At 33.2% G+C, this 15,184-nt stretch overlaps 1 protein-coding gene across 1 annotated transcript in view; it reads right to left on the reverse strand.

Moving 5' to 3' along the window:
* LOC133199850 (uncharacterized) overlaps positions 1 to 15,184 on the reverse strand; it is a 26,317-nt gene continuing 11,133 nt past the window's right edge. Inside the window, exons 5-7 of the mRNA XM_061335672.1 lie at positions 12,428 to 12,529; positions 10,215 to 10,316; positions 1 to 1,673 (exon numbers count right to left, since the gene is read on the reverse strand). Of these exons, the coding sequence (XP_061191656.1) occupies positions 1 to 1,673; positions 10,215 to 10,316; positions 12,428 to 12,529 (1,877 nt within the window). The remainder of the gene's footprint in view (positions 1,674 to 10,214; positions 10,317 to 12,427; positions 12,530 to 15,184) is intronic.

The raw sequence follows: 15,184 nt of genomic DNA on the forward strand, positions 1-15,184 counted from the left end.
TTATCCCGACTCCACCATGGGCATATCTAAATTCTCCGTTTCCTGTAGATACTTGTACACTGTGATTGTGTTACTGTTCTCCTGTCCCACATAGAGATTGTGTTTGTCATCCACACACAGAGCTGTTGGTAAGAGTAATCCATGTTCTCTTGTCAGCAAGAGACGAAGAAACTGACCGTCCTGATTCAGGAGATGGACACTTGGATCGAAAGTATCACACACCAGTATTTGCCCTAAGATATCAGTACAGATTCCACGAGGCTCGAAATAAAAGGGATAGGTACTCGTAGAACCAATTCCATACCGAGTTAGCTGTCCTTTGTAGTCCAGTCGATAATGTCCTGATTTATCAAACACCACCACAGTTTTCTCCACGTAATCAGAGATCCAGATGTCTCCGTTTTTATTTTCTGTGATGTACTTCGGATAATTAATCCCCCCATGTCTCATGTTCATCCTAAAGTCCGCAGTCCTCTTCCCACTCTTGTCATACCTCACAACTTCATCATGGCACCCCAGCAGAATATCGCCGTTGATTCGGGAGGAGTGGACACAGAGTCGTATCTCTGCTTCTGGTTTTATGAGTGTAGTGATGATTCCGTCTTCAGTCATCTTTCGCACGTTATTGTGATCTATGAACAACAGGTCTCCATCTTCTGTGACAGAGTGAACTCCTCCTATACTATAAAATTCAACTTGTTCTTCCTGCTGTTCGTGACCTGAGGAGTCGACCTGCAGAAGATGTCTGATATCACTGACCCATAATCTTTCTGAAGTTCGCTTGGAGATGTGATAAAGTCCATCAACCTTGGATACTGTAAAACGAGACTTGATGGTAGGGATCGGCATTAAGTACAAGAAAACTGAAACATCCGTTTCCTGTAGACACTTGTACACTGTTATTGTGTTACTTTTCTCCTGTCCCAGGTAGAGATTGTGCTTGTCGTCCACACACAAAGCTGTAGGTTGGCGTAATCCATGTTCTCTTGTCAATACAAGGCGCAAGAACTGACCGTCTTGGTGCAGGAGGTGAACACTTGGATTAAATAAGTTAAAATCGCACACCAGTATTTGTCCGATGATATCGGTACAGATTCCACGGGGGTCAAAGCTAGACTCAGACTGTTGACCCTTGTAGATAAATCGATGTCGTCCTGATTTGTTCACCACTACTACTGATTTTCTCTCATTGTCAGAGACCAAGATGTCTCCATTCTTGTTTTCAGTGATGTACATAAGGTAATAAATCCGATGCCTCCAGTACATTACAATGTTCCTGATCCACTTCCCCATCTTGTCATACCTCCTCACCTCATTTTCACACCCCACCAGTATGTCGCCGTTGATACGGGAGGAGTGGATACAGTAAAACTTTTCACACTCTGTTTGAAAAAATGTAGTGATGTTTCCATCTGATGTGATCTTCTGCACTCTGTTGTTGCTTAAAGCTAGCAGCTCCCCGTCCTCTGACACTGTATGTATTCCTCCAAGTGGAAATGAGTCTATTTCAATTTCCCGTGTTTTGTGTCCGTACGCGTCAACCTGTAGAAGAAGTCTGTAATCACTGATCCAAAGCCTGTCTGACGTCACACAGGAGATATGAGAAACGTTGTGAACTCTTGGAACGGTAAAACTGGAGCTGATGACAGCGGACGAGCTCAAGGACTGGGAAACTATAGAAACAAGATGTGTTTGTGAAACACTGATGCCCCCGTAAGGCAGCTTATATCGAAGGTTAAAGTTTCTCAAATGAAAGTCAAACTCCAGGTCAAGAAATAAAAAATGTTGGTACCCAAAAAAAGGTCTTGTCTCGAGAAATAAATCTGTGAAATATGAAAGCCCTGGTACAAACCGTTGAAAAGTTATGGCGAAGGTAAAAGTTTTTACAAAGTAAGTAAAACGGCAAGGTCAAGGTCAAATGGTGCTCAAGGGAAAGTCTTGTCACAAGTGATAGATATGATCGTGAAATGTGAAAGCCCTGGAACCAAACGTTCAAATGTTATGGCCAAGATTTAATTTTTTTTAAAAGTAGGTCAAACTCCAAGGTCAAGGTCAATGCCAAAATTGTTGGTATCCAAAGAAAGGTCTTGTCACAAGGAATATAAATATGAAGTATGAAAGCCCTAACACCGACTGTTCAAAAGTTATGGCCAAGGTTAAAGATTTTCAAAAGTAGATCAAACTCCAAGGTCAAACGGTTAAAGTTGTTGATATCTAAAGGAAGGTCTTGTCAGAAGGAATGCATTTGTAAAGTATGAAAGACCTAATGCCAACTGTTCAAAAGTTAGGGCCAAGGTTAAAGTTTTTAAAAAGTAAGTCAAACTCCAAAGTCAAGGTCAAAGGGTCAAAGTTGTTGGTATATAAAGGAAGGTCTTCTCACAAGGAATGCATATGTGAAGTATGAAAACCCTAGGTTTAACTGTTCAAAAGTTATGGCCAAGGTTAAAATTTTTCAAAAGTAGGTCAAACTCCAAAGTCAAGGTCAAAATGTCAAAGTTGTTGGTATTTAAAGGAAGTACTTCTCACAAGGAATGCATATGTGAAGAATGAAAATCCCAGCACTAACTCTGCAAAAGTTATGGCCAAGGTTAAAATTTTTCAAAATTGAAGTAGGTTAAACTCCAAGGTCAAGGTCAAAAGGTCAAAGTTGTTGGTATCCAAAGAAAGGTATTGTCACAAGGAGTAAACATGCAAAGTATAAAATACCTAGCTCAAACTGTTCAAAAGATATGGCCAAGGTTAAAGTTTTCTTAACAGTAGGTCAAACTCAAAGGTCAAGGCGAAAGGATCAAAGATGTTGGTACCCAAAGGAAGGTTATGTCACAGGAAATACACATGTGAAGTTTGAACGCCTAAACTCCAACTATTCAAAAATAATGGCCAAAGTTAAAGTCTCATAAAATTTTTCAGAAGTGGGTCAAACCCCAAGGTCAAAAGGTCAAATATGATGGTACCCAAAGAAAGGTCTTGTCACAAGGAATATACATGTCAAATATGAAAGCCATTGCTCCAACCAATCAAAAGTTATGGGCAAGGTCAAAGTTTTTGCGGACAAACAGACAGACATACAGACAGACAGACAGACGGACAGGGCAAAAACTATATGCCCCCGAATCTTCGATTACCGGAGCATAAAAACAGAATTATTCAATAATAATAATTCGAAATTTATGATATTTTTAAAATAGCTAAAGAAAAATACACCCGCCCTCACCCCCTTTCAAATAAAATGAATTCCAAATCCAAACTCACTCTTTAGGTGGATTTCTAGATGCAATATTGTAATGTATTGTAAATGACATATAAATTGACGATAGACCTGAACTTTATTTGTGACAGGGCTATATACGAGTAATAGGACATATTTTTTGAAGCTGAATATATATATATATATATATATATATATATATATATATATATATATATATATATATATATATATATATATATATATATATATATATATATATATATAATACGGACAGTTGTGCTGACAACTTGATTTTTTTATTGTATGTTGTTAAAGGTCCCATTCGAGAATATTTCATTTATGTAAAGAGGTCAGCTGCTTCAGTTAATTGCTACAGAATTTTAAAAGAAGATTAAAACGCATTGGCAATTTATGGTAATATACACTACTCTTATCCACTGGTTGTGAGTGAGATTGCTCTTTATCAAACCTGCAACAGGAACCCCGAAATCTTGCCTGAGGGGAATAATTCTTGTCAAGGTTTTGATGAGCTATTCAACTCAGAACCAGTGGATAAGCAAACAATTTATTATACTGATTTATATCATAATTTCTGAGGGTTGAATTACCCTGAATGGGGTTTCATAGGCAGCAAAACGTGTACATGAAAATTTACACAGGTTAAATTGATGCAACGCGTCAAATCGGCCGCAAAAATATATTTAGCATTTTGAAGTATTTCCACAATAAAGAGACCAAAGAAAAGAATTACAAATAGAACAAGAGGCCCTTGGGACACATTGCTCACCTGAGCACACTGGCTAGGCAAAAGCACAAATCAGTTCAGTATTGAAAAGATTACGGGGGGGGGGGGGGGGAGCTTGAATTTTAAACTACCTGATGATGCTGCCATGTCAATATAACAAATGGCTTTGTTGTACTTAAGAAGATTTTTAAAAAAAAATTCCCATATATTATTTTGTAAAAATTTGATCCCCCATTGTGGCTCCTGCTTACCCCAGGGGTCATGATTTGAACAAACTTGAATCTACACTACCTGAGGATGCTTCCATAACAATATGACTAAATATAGCTTTTCTGTTCTTGAGAAGAAATATTTTTTCTATATGTTCTTATATAAAACTTTCTACCCCCCATTGGGTCCCACCCTACACCCGAGGGTCATTATTTGAACAATCGAATTTACACTACCTGAGGATGCTATCATATCAAAATGACTAATAATAGCTTTGTAGTTCTTCAGAAGTAGATATTTTCCTTTATATTTCTATGTAAAACTTTGATCCTCCATAGTGGCCCCGCCCGACCTCCTGGGGTCACGATTTGAATAAATTTGAATCTACACTACCTGAGGATGCTTCCATATAGGTATGACCAATCAGGGCTTTGCTGTTCCTGAGAAGAAGATTTTTAAAGATTTTTCCTATATATTTCAATGTAAAACTTTGATGCTCCAATGTGGCCCCGCCCTACCCCCCAGGGGTCATGATTTGAACAAACTTGAATATACACTACCTGAGGATGCTTCCATATAAATATGACTCATAATGGCTCTACTGTTCTTGAGAAGAAGATTTTAAAAGGTTTTTCCTATATATTTCTATGTAAAACTTTGATCCTCCAATGTGGCCTGGCCCTACCTCCGGGGGTCATGATTTGAACAAAATTGAAAATACACTACCTGAGGATGCTTCCATATAAATATGACTCATCATGGCTCTGCTGTTCTTGAGAAGAAGATTTTTAAAGGTTTTTCTTATATATTTCTATGTAAAACTTTGATCCTCCATTGTGGCCCCGCCCTACCCCTGGGGATCATGATTTGAACAAATTTGAATCTACACTACCTGAGGATGCTTCCACGTGAGTTTCATCTTTCCTAGCCATGTGTTTCTTGAGAAGAAGATTTTTAAAAGATGCTATTAATTTTTCACTAATTCTTTATTATCTCCCCTTGAAAGAGGACGTGGCCCTTCTTTTGAACAAACTTGAATCCCCTTACCCCAAGGATACTCTGTGCCAAGTTTGGTTGAAATTGGCCCAGTAGTTCTAGAGAAGAAGATGATAATGTGAAAAGTTTACGACAACGACGACAACGCCAACGACAACGACAACAACAACGCCAACGACGACAGACAACGGACAAATTTCGATCAGAAAAGCTCACTTGATCCTTCGGCTCAGGTGAGCTAAAAAGTATATGATACATTTGTGCACCTTTTTTTTTACTTTTCTGTGTATTTTTACACATTAATTTTCAGTGATCAATTGTTTAATATTAACCAAAATAAGTAATCGGACTGATATAAAGGATAGGGGTGTATTATCAAATCAACAAATGCAACAAGTATATATAGAAATGCTGACAAAAAAGGACAACTTCATGTGCTGATACTGGGTGGTTGTCACGTGAATGATAAGGGGACGACAATTTGATTCTGAAAGGGGGGCTCGCAAAAGTTTTCGAGTCAGATTATTTATTTTCATGCTAGTAAAGTACATATTATTTATTTTCAAAAAGATGACCAAGGACAGATTATTTATTTTCTTATTTCTTCTTTGACAAGCAGAAAAAAAGCAAAAAACAGAAGCAAAACAAAACAAAAAAGATTAAAAAACAAGAGGCCCATGGGCCACAGTGCTCACCTGAGTAACTTTGGTTACTCCAAAACTCTATTACGGGCGGGGGGGGGGGGGGGTAGCAATGGTCAATGAGAGATTATTTATTTCCTTGCCTGTTGAGAGCAAATTATTTATTTTCAACATTTTGAGGACAGATTATTTATTTCCAAAATCTGTCAGTTCCCACCCCCACCCCCCTTCAGAATCAAATGGTCGTCTCATTATACCAATCAGTCTTGTGATACAAATGTAGAATACGTATCACAATAAATGTAAAAGGCAGAAAAAATCATTATGTTATTTGTAATTGTAGAGTATTCAAAACAAAATTCAGTTCCTCTTAAACATTTACAATTTATTAATTATTGTAGACACTGTAATTCATATATGGAAACTTCATACTTTTTGTTATTATATCTTACGCACGCCCATGTTGGGGAGCAGTTCATGTAACAACTTTTTATATAATCATAAATTAATCAATATCTTAAGAGAAATGAAAAACAAACAGAAACATTATAACAATCATTTAGTCTTAATATTAAACAATTTTTTTTAAATTTATTTATATCTTTATGGATGTTTTCAATAAGAAATTATTCTATCGCAGCAATGAAAACAAACAATTGTTTCTTATGTTTTCCGGAAATGGATACCCGGTTTTGTTCATTAAGCTATGTACGATGGGCTATCAAAAAGTTCGTGGACTAGCGCCATAAAATTAAAACCGCTTTAGGTACATTAATGAATTTTAAAATATTTAGTTAGCATCATCTTTTCTATCTTAAGAATAAACCATAAATCATAAATTTTATTTTTTAATAAATTAGTAATGTTTTTGTAAGCAATGGTATGTCCAGGCGGCGCAACCTCGAATATGCCGTTTTTTCGACCTAAGTATTACTGAGAAAAACTATTTTGTTATGAACATTTGACATTTAAAAGTCCCGTTAATTCAAGTGTGTGATGGGACACTATTGTTCCGTAAAATATGCATTTTTTACCTCATTCTGTAAGTTCTATGAAATTTTATCGTAAATTTTGTTTGGAGTGTCCAAACAATTAAGGGCTTGAAAATGACGTCAAAAAGGGAGAGGGGTTTCTTTTTCCAACATTCTACAAAGTTTTGTCCCTAAAAAAACTGGTATAGGCCTATGAAATCTTTAAACTGGCTACAGAGAAATAAAATGCATCTAGAGTACTTGTTTTTTTTTAATGCCAAAATGGATTTAGTGAGAAAAGGGATGCACAGTTAATGTCAATTTGTAGTCAATGTGTGAAAAGTTAATCACGTCAAAAAATGAAGTTGATCATGTGTGATAAATTATGAACTTCAAAAAGCAAAATATGCTGGCATAATCAAGCGAGGATCTCTCCTTATGTATAAATCCATTTGCAATATTATATGCTATGAAAGTAGCTGTTCCTGACATTGTAAAGTCATATAAACAGGACGGGTTTAAGTCCTTACTCAACTCCAGGGAATCTCATCAAGGTAAGTGTATGAGGTAGAAGAATCGAACATTGAATAACAACAACGTTGTTGGACGTCATGAAACTAAACGGAGACAGCGCCGGGTGATCATATAATGTCTTTTTCATTTTATAATAATTTGGCAAATAATGAACGTATCAAGCTAAAATTTTCTAAATTTCTTTATTTTTTGTTGTTTTATGTTCCTTATAAATTTTGAAAGCACAGACTACATAGTACTAATTTTGTCGACTCAGTCCACGAACTTTTTGATAACCCCTCGTACATGTACATGTCTATGAGTATTATGAATGTCTATGAATATTAAAAGCAGTTTCAGTAAAGGCATTCTTCTGAAAAAAAACGTTCTCGATTTTTACAATGTTTTACAATGTTTGACAATGCTTCTCTGAATGAGGCAAATAATAATACATTTATAACTTTATCAATTGCAGGGTAGGATGATATTTTTTTCGAACATTTCCACTTTTAACTTGTAAAATAATTGCAAGTAAGAATGATTAAAAGTCTTCATAACGTTTAACCTGCCCATCATACCTTTAGGGTCTTTGTCTTCTGTAACTACTGTCTCTTTAACTTTTTTTTTATCAAACCGGTAAAATAAAGGATCCCTTATGGTATGTCTCTTAGGATCGGTCTGGCGTATGGGTAGGAGCGGGGAAGGCAATGCAGCTGTAAAATGAAAATATGAAATACCTAACAATAATTGATATTTATTTTACAACATTTTAAAGAGATTTAAAGAACTACATTCATGTCAAACTGCACTTACAGAACCGAGATCAAGAAAGTTTTCTGAGAAATCTTACGTTTTTAAGTAAAAATTGCAAGGCACGGGTGAATACAGTGGAATGGCATCTATTATATCTGTACTGTAACGTATCATCGTTTGAATACAGGCATTTTTGTGTGTTTTAGTTTGGCTTTCTTTTTAACTTGTGACTACCGAAGAATCTAAACATTTAGCCATCCTTTGTTTTTGATTGATTATACAATACAGCAGCACACTTCAGATAAAAGAAATTATAGAAAAATTATTTTTTCTTTAATACGTGGATCACTAATATTTCATGGGAATCAATCCTATTCATTTACGTGCATCCAATTGCCTATTGTTTACATGCAACTGGAAGTTGAAGAGACATTATGGCATGGCAACGAATACTTTAGTTTGCGACGTGCTTAGTTTAGAATAACATTGCAAATTGCTTAAGCTTTTTATGCAACAGAAGTTAACTTACATTACTCAAGTAAAATTATCTGAATAAAATTAAGCTTATACTAAAGTAAACTCTTAGAATTGTTAAGCATACGAAACGAGAAAATGCCTTGTGGCTATTTTTTGCAATTTACATATCTTATGATTTATAGATTGTATTTTTTCCATATACATTGAAACATGGAAACCTTTCGTTAGCTTTACTCTGTGTTTGGTACATCACCCCAGATAGTCAAGTCAGCATATACGCATTATAAGAAAGTTTTCTGGTATATAAAGGGAAAGACTTATGTTTCGTAATGTAAAAAAAACCTGTAGTTTAAAGATTTGCAAACTGTATCAATTTAAGAAATATAATTTCATTTTTAGAGCTTCATTGGGATATAACATGAGTTGATCACGTGATCAAATCTTATAATGCCCTATGTAGATTTGGTCAAATACCAACTAAATTTTTTCATTTTTAAAATGATTGACCATGCTACTCTTAATCAGGCAGATAAATATACATACATATTTACAGCATTGTACAGGATTGGAAGAAATCATAACATTTAACCTGTCCATCATACCTTTAGGGTCTATGTCTTCTGTAACCACTGTCGCTTTAACTCTTTTTCGAACAATCAGATTTGAAAAAGTATCCATCATGGAATGTCTTATAAGACTGGTCCGGGTTATGGATAGGGGCGGGGAAGGCAATGCAGCTGTATAATGAAAATATATAAAAATGTGCAATACCTAATAATAATTGATATTTATTTTACAACACTTTATAGAGATTTAAAGAACTACATTCATGTCAATCTGCACTTACAAAACCGAAAGAAAGATTATACGCAATAGATGGTGATGATTTAATTGGAATATAACCTAAAGCTGTATTAAAGTTTTGAATTTTTGGATGGGAGCGGGGAAGCTTTGCCAAATATTAAATGAATAATGTACAATAAGTAAAAATAATTGTTAATTTATTATAAATTATTTTCTAAGATTATGTCAGATGGGGTGAGGGATGTGATGCAGTTGGGAAAATGAAAATATACAATACACAACAATAATTTATTGATATTTATTTATAATTATTTTATATGGAATAAGTTCTCCTTCCCCTTATTTAATTTTAAAATATGAGGATCTGAATAGCCCTTATTATCTGCAAGCATAATGAATGTTGATAGATTAATGGTCCAAGGATTACGACATAAAAGCATCAAGCATTACTAAATTAAATTGCGTAAGGAACTAAAAAGACTAACGATTGGGATGAACCACGTCACCCAAAATAAGAGGAAGTGATAGGTTATATTTGCAAAGAAGGTCAATATAACGCTAACCCTAACCCTAACGACTTCCACTTTTTTTCTATCAAAGTAGAGTAAATGCCTCCCCCTATTTGTATACATTTTAACATTATGAACAATCGATATATTGTAAAATACAAAAAAAGTAAGTGTAACATAATATGGGATACCCAATAATGTAATAAATCGTATTGGGGTAATATGTTTCACGAATGAGTGTGGGAGCGAGAAAGAAATATTTTGTCAACAAAGATTATATATATTGATGTCTTAAAGTAATTTATGTAGATATTTCTGTAAGGTTATACATATTAGAAAAAAATTATTCCTGACAAACTACGATTTTAATATTATAAAACAAACTTCTCAATTCTCTATCAATTTTTTCTTTTTCCATTAACGAAGGCTCTTTCTTTTCTTTATCTCCAATTTCCATCTTGTATCTCCTACTGTCACATATTACACCTGAAATAATTAAAAAAAAAAATTTTATTCGCTTCTTCATCTTTAATTATTTAAAAAGAATTTTAATATAAAGAACATTTATACAAATGTAATTGTGATATTTTAATTCGTCAGAATAAGAATCAAATCCTGAAATACTAAGCAATAAAAACAAATAACGTGATGTACTTACACACAAAAGTATATACCTAATAAAAACTATGCCTTTCGTTTAATTAAAAGGTGACTGATTGGTAGAGCAACTTTCAAAATTTTCTGTAAAAATTCAGCTGAATGGCACAGATTCATCAAGTTGCTTTTTGATATTTTCGGTTTATTGACCAACACCGTGCAAGTTGTTTATTGTGAGTTGAATATGGAAAAAAAAGAATAATAAAAGTGAAAAAGAAACAATAGAATAATAGAAGGGTCTTCCGCTATAATTATCTTTATACAACTTTATATCATATTTAAATTCAATGACAAGGTGACGATAAAGAACAGTGATCATTTTCATTAAAATCTACAAACAATACAAATTTGTGAACAGGGTATAAAAGCACGAACCCATAGAAATTCCTGAGGTCGGATCAGGTGCCTAGGACGAGTGAGCATCCCATGTTGACCGGTCAAACCCGCCCTGAACCCTATTTATTGACCAGGTAGACAGAACATTCCGTAGCCAAATAAAGTATCAAAAGAAAGGTCTAACAATTGGGATGAAAAATGTAAGCCAACAAACGACCTAATGAAAGGTTATATTCCCTAATTAGGTCATTATAACGACCATAAAATTTACGAAATAATGACTTCAAACGAAACTGTTGAAATCATTGTAACGTCAACTTACCTGTAAGAAGCCGGTTTAAAAATTTATTGTTCTCAGAGCATGCTCTTAAGTATTGAATAATTTGGGAGACATAAACATCATATGCAGTAATAGCGGAATATTACTACATAAATAAGGGAAGTTGACAATGGAAAATCTGAAGTCATCTTGTTTGTCATACAATTTAGTTTTTAGTTTGTCCTTTTTGTCTATAATCAGTAAAACATCCAAATATGAAACAGATGTGGATGACTCTGTGGTGTCTTTTCAAGTTTTATCGAATCGGCATTCATTACTGTTCATTATTACCATTTTTCGTGAATAGAAGTAATTATTTTTAATTTATAAAACGTCGACATATCTGAATATCGAGTTGAAAGTAAACTGCACAATATTGATTTTTAAAACTGCTCAAAAAATTATAAGGAAATAAGGTTTATGGCGGACTTTTTTTTGGTGTAAGTATATTAGAATTTTTTTTAAATTTACACATTTGATTAATTCAATGTCTTAAAACGTGAGACCTTAATTTTCTCTTACACAGAGAATTGATTTTTGTATTATATGCTAGGAATATTGAATATAGGTTTCAAGTCCTAAATTTTGAAAAAAAAATTAATATATTCATTCTTAAGACTTCGCGAAAAAACGAGATTTATTAAAAAGTCAAGATAAAATTTTAAGTTTTCTTCGCCTGAAAATAGTACATTTTGGCCAAGATCTCAAACATTACATCACCGGCCCAAACATTTTCTTTCATTATTTTATATCATAATATCTTCAACCGATCAGCGCAAATGTCTTGTAAAAGCTTAATATAAAAAAATATTTCATTACCTGTTTAGATTTTAATACCCAAATATGTTATTTTATTAGTGCAAAAAGAAAACAGGATAATCGCGTGAATTACGAGAGCTAATTTTACACTGAATTGTCTACAGATTTTTTAGTCTACCCAATCAAGAATATGTCAATATCTCCTTCATAAACTATAAGTAGCATCTTCGAAAATGATCTCTTTTTCTATCAAAGTAAAGAAAATGCGTCCCCCATTTTACATATTTTTATGTAATCAATCAATATGACCCATTAATATGTTGTGAAATTAGAAAAAAAATAAATGTAACATAATTCTAGATATTCATCAATATTATAAATTTTATTGGGGTAATTTACTTCACGAGTGAGTGTAGAAGCGAGAATGGAGTATTTGTCTAATATGATTAAATTTATTGATGTCTTAAATTTATACATGTAAATCTTCCTGTCAAATTATCATATATAAAAAAAAAAGAAAACTCACAATTCGATTTTCTCTTCAATCTTTCTTTGATTTTAAACCCAGACTCTTTCTTTTCTTTATCTTCATTTTCCATCTTACATCTCCAAACGTCCTCTCCTAAACCTAAAGTATATATTCACTAGAGCATAGAAGTTATAAAAATTATCATAAACTGCGAGTCTAACAAAGTACAAGTAAATAAAATCAATTTATTTTTTCATTATATTCCTTTTACAAATAATCAAAATGTAAAAAAGTAAGAATAACTAGAAAATCTGCTATTGCAAGCAATACCGTATGTCACCCAGAATTGACCATAAGATGTAAGATTGTTCAACTGCTTAAAAAAGTGAGTATTTATAGAAAAAGCCCCTCCCCCGTCACAAACAAGATTCACATGTATGCAAGGTATTGTCTAGAAGAAAACTGTTTTTGAAATAACTGATTGGTTTAAAATAAAATTATTAATTTATCTCTGATATCAGGGATAACATGAAAGTCTTCTGTGGAAGATGTAAGACCTTAATTCACAAAATGCCAGGTTCACGTCAAAACATGGATAAAGCAAAATAATTCTTAAATTTTCCTCTTCAACTTCGGCATTTTTCTATGGGACAGAGGCTAATTTTTTATGAGATGATAAACTATGTGTAAACCATTTTAGATTTGCAGAATCAAGACCATATCCGGCGTGCTAGATGTCTTTTGTACAGTAGTGATGAGGCTTTCACGCACCTGCACGAGCTGATCCCGAATCTTCAAATTAATACCAGTAAAAACGATGTAACTTTAATTGAAATAATTCTAACTATAAATGAATGAAATTATGAATATGCAAGTAATACATTCACTAGAAAACGGGAAATGCTAATGAATTCAGCTGAAAATCACCATTTTTTAAAGATAAATTAATTTTGAATAAAATAATTATAAATTCTATAGACAAAGCAGAAGAATAAATGCTGGCAAAATATCGATATGTTGTGAAATTAGACTTCCATTGGGGTAATTTACTTCACGATTGAGTGTAGAAGCGAGAATGGAGTATATTTATCTAAAATGATTATATTTATTGATGTCTTAAATTTATACATGTAAATCTTCCTGTCAAATTATCATATAAATAAAAGAAAACTCACAATTCGATTTTCTCTTCAATCTTTCTTTAATTTTAAACCCAAACTCCTTCTTTTCTTTATCTTCATTTTCCATCTTATATCTCCCAACGCCCTCTCCTTAACCTAAAGTATATATTTACTAGAGCATAGAAGTTATAAAAATTATCATAAACTGCGAGTCTAATAAAGTACAAGTAAATAGAATCAATTTATTTTTCATTATATTCCTTTTACAAATAATCGAAATGAAAGAGGTAAGAATAACTAGAAAATCTGCTATTGCAAGCAATACCGTATGTCACCCAGAACTGAACCATAAGATGTAAGATTGTTCAACTGCTTAAAAAAGTGAGTATTTATAGAAAAAGCCCCTCCCCCGTCACAAACAAGATTCACATGTATGCAAGAGATCATATTGTCTAGAAGAAAACTGTTTTTGAAATAACTGATTGGTTACAATAAAATTATTAATTTATCTCTGATATCAGGATAACAGGAAGGTCTTCTGTGGAAGACGTAAGACCTTAATTCACAAAATGCCAGGTTCACGTCAAAACATGGATAGAGCAAAATAATTCTTAAATTTTCCTCTTCAACTTCGGCATTTCTCGGACAGAGGCTAATTTCTTATGAGATTATAAACTATATGTAAATATTTTAGAGTTGCAGAATCAAGACCATATCCGGCGTGCTAAATGTTTTTGTACAGTAGTGATAAGGCCTTCACGCACCTGCACGAGCTGATACCTGGATTTTCAAATTAATAAAAACGATGAAACTTAAATTGAAATAATTCTAATTATTAATTATTATTAATGTTTTATTCCTGTTATTAATTATTAATATGCAAGTAATACATTCACTAGAAAACAGGAAAATGCTAATGATTTCAGCTGACAATCACTATTTTTAAAAGATAAATTAATTCTGAATAAAATATTTATAAATTCTACAGACAAAACAGAAGAATGAATTGTAACAAAATTTCAGATCACATCAGCGGAAGTAAATTTTAAAAATGAAACTCTTAAGATCTTCCCTATCAATTGTAATTTTTATATATGCGTATTTATCTTGTTTGAAGTGTTTCGAGGGGAGGGGGGTGAACTTGAAAGTAGACTTGTCAATTAACCATCACTGTCTAGAAGTTTTAAACCTTGGCATTTTGAGAACTTGATTAAGGGTTACTTTTGATATGAAGGTGAAGGTCATTTTATTTAGAATTCACGACATGGTCTTCCATATTTGAATAGAGGAAACGCAGGTGTGTTAAGGAAGCACTAAGATAATCTGACTTGACTAAATCAGTGATACAATATGACGTCATAGTAGGCGAGATGACGTCAAGTTTAGAACACAAGTTTTCCTAATATTTCTAATTAGAAATATAATTTGACTCCTGAAAATGAATAGAAATTTGCAAATATTAACAAAAATAAAATGTTTTTATTTTGTTATGCTGTATCTGTCACTTGAATTGTAATCTCCGACCAATGACGTCATAACTGTTCAACAAGTAACTTGAGAATCGATCATGTTGTGTAACGAGAATTTGGCCAAAACCGCATGTAAAAAAAAACGTAAAAGGAGGTTTAAAAGCAAATACCGGGAATATTGTGTGTTATTCATGTGAAGTTAAAGTACGATAAAGAGGTATGTT

This window comes from Saccostrea echinata, unplaced genomic scaffold (genome assembly GCF_033153115.1).
Source record: "Saccostrea echinata isolate AGI-Se365-2 ecotype Australia unplaced genomic scaffold, CSIRO_AGI_Sech_v1 ptg000036l, whole genome shotgun sequence".
In the NCBI taxonomy this organism is placed as follows: Eukaryota; Metazoa; Mollusca; class Bivalvia; order Ostreida; family Ostreidae; genus Saccostrea; species Saccostrea echinata.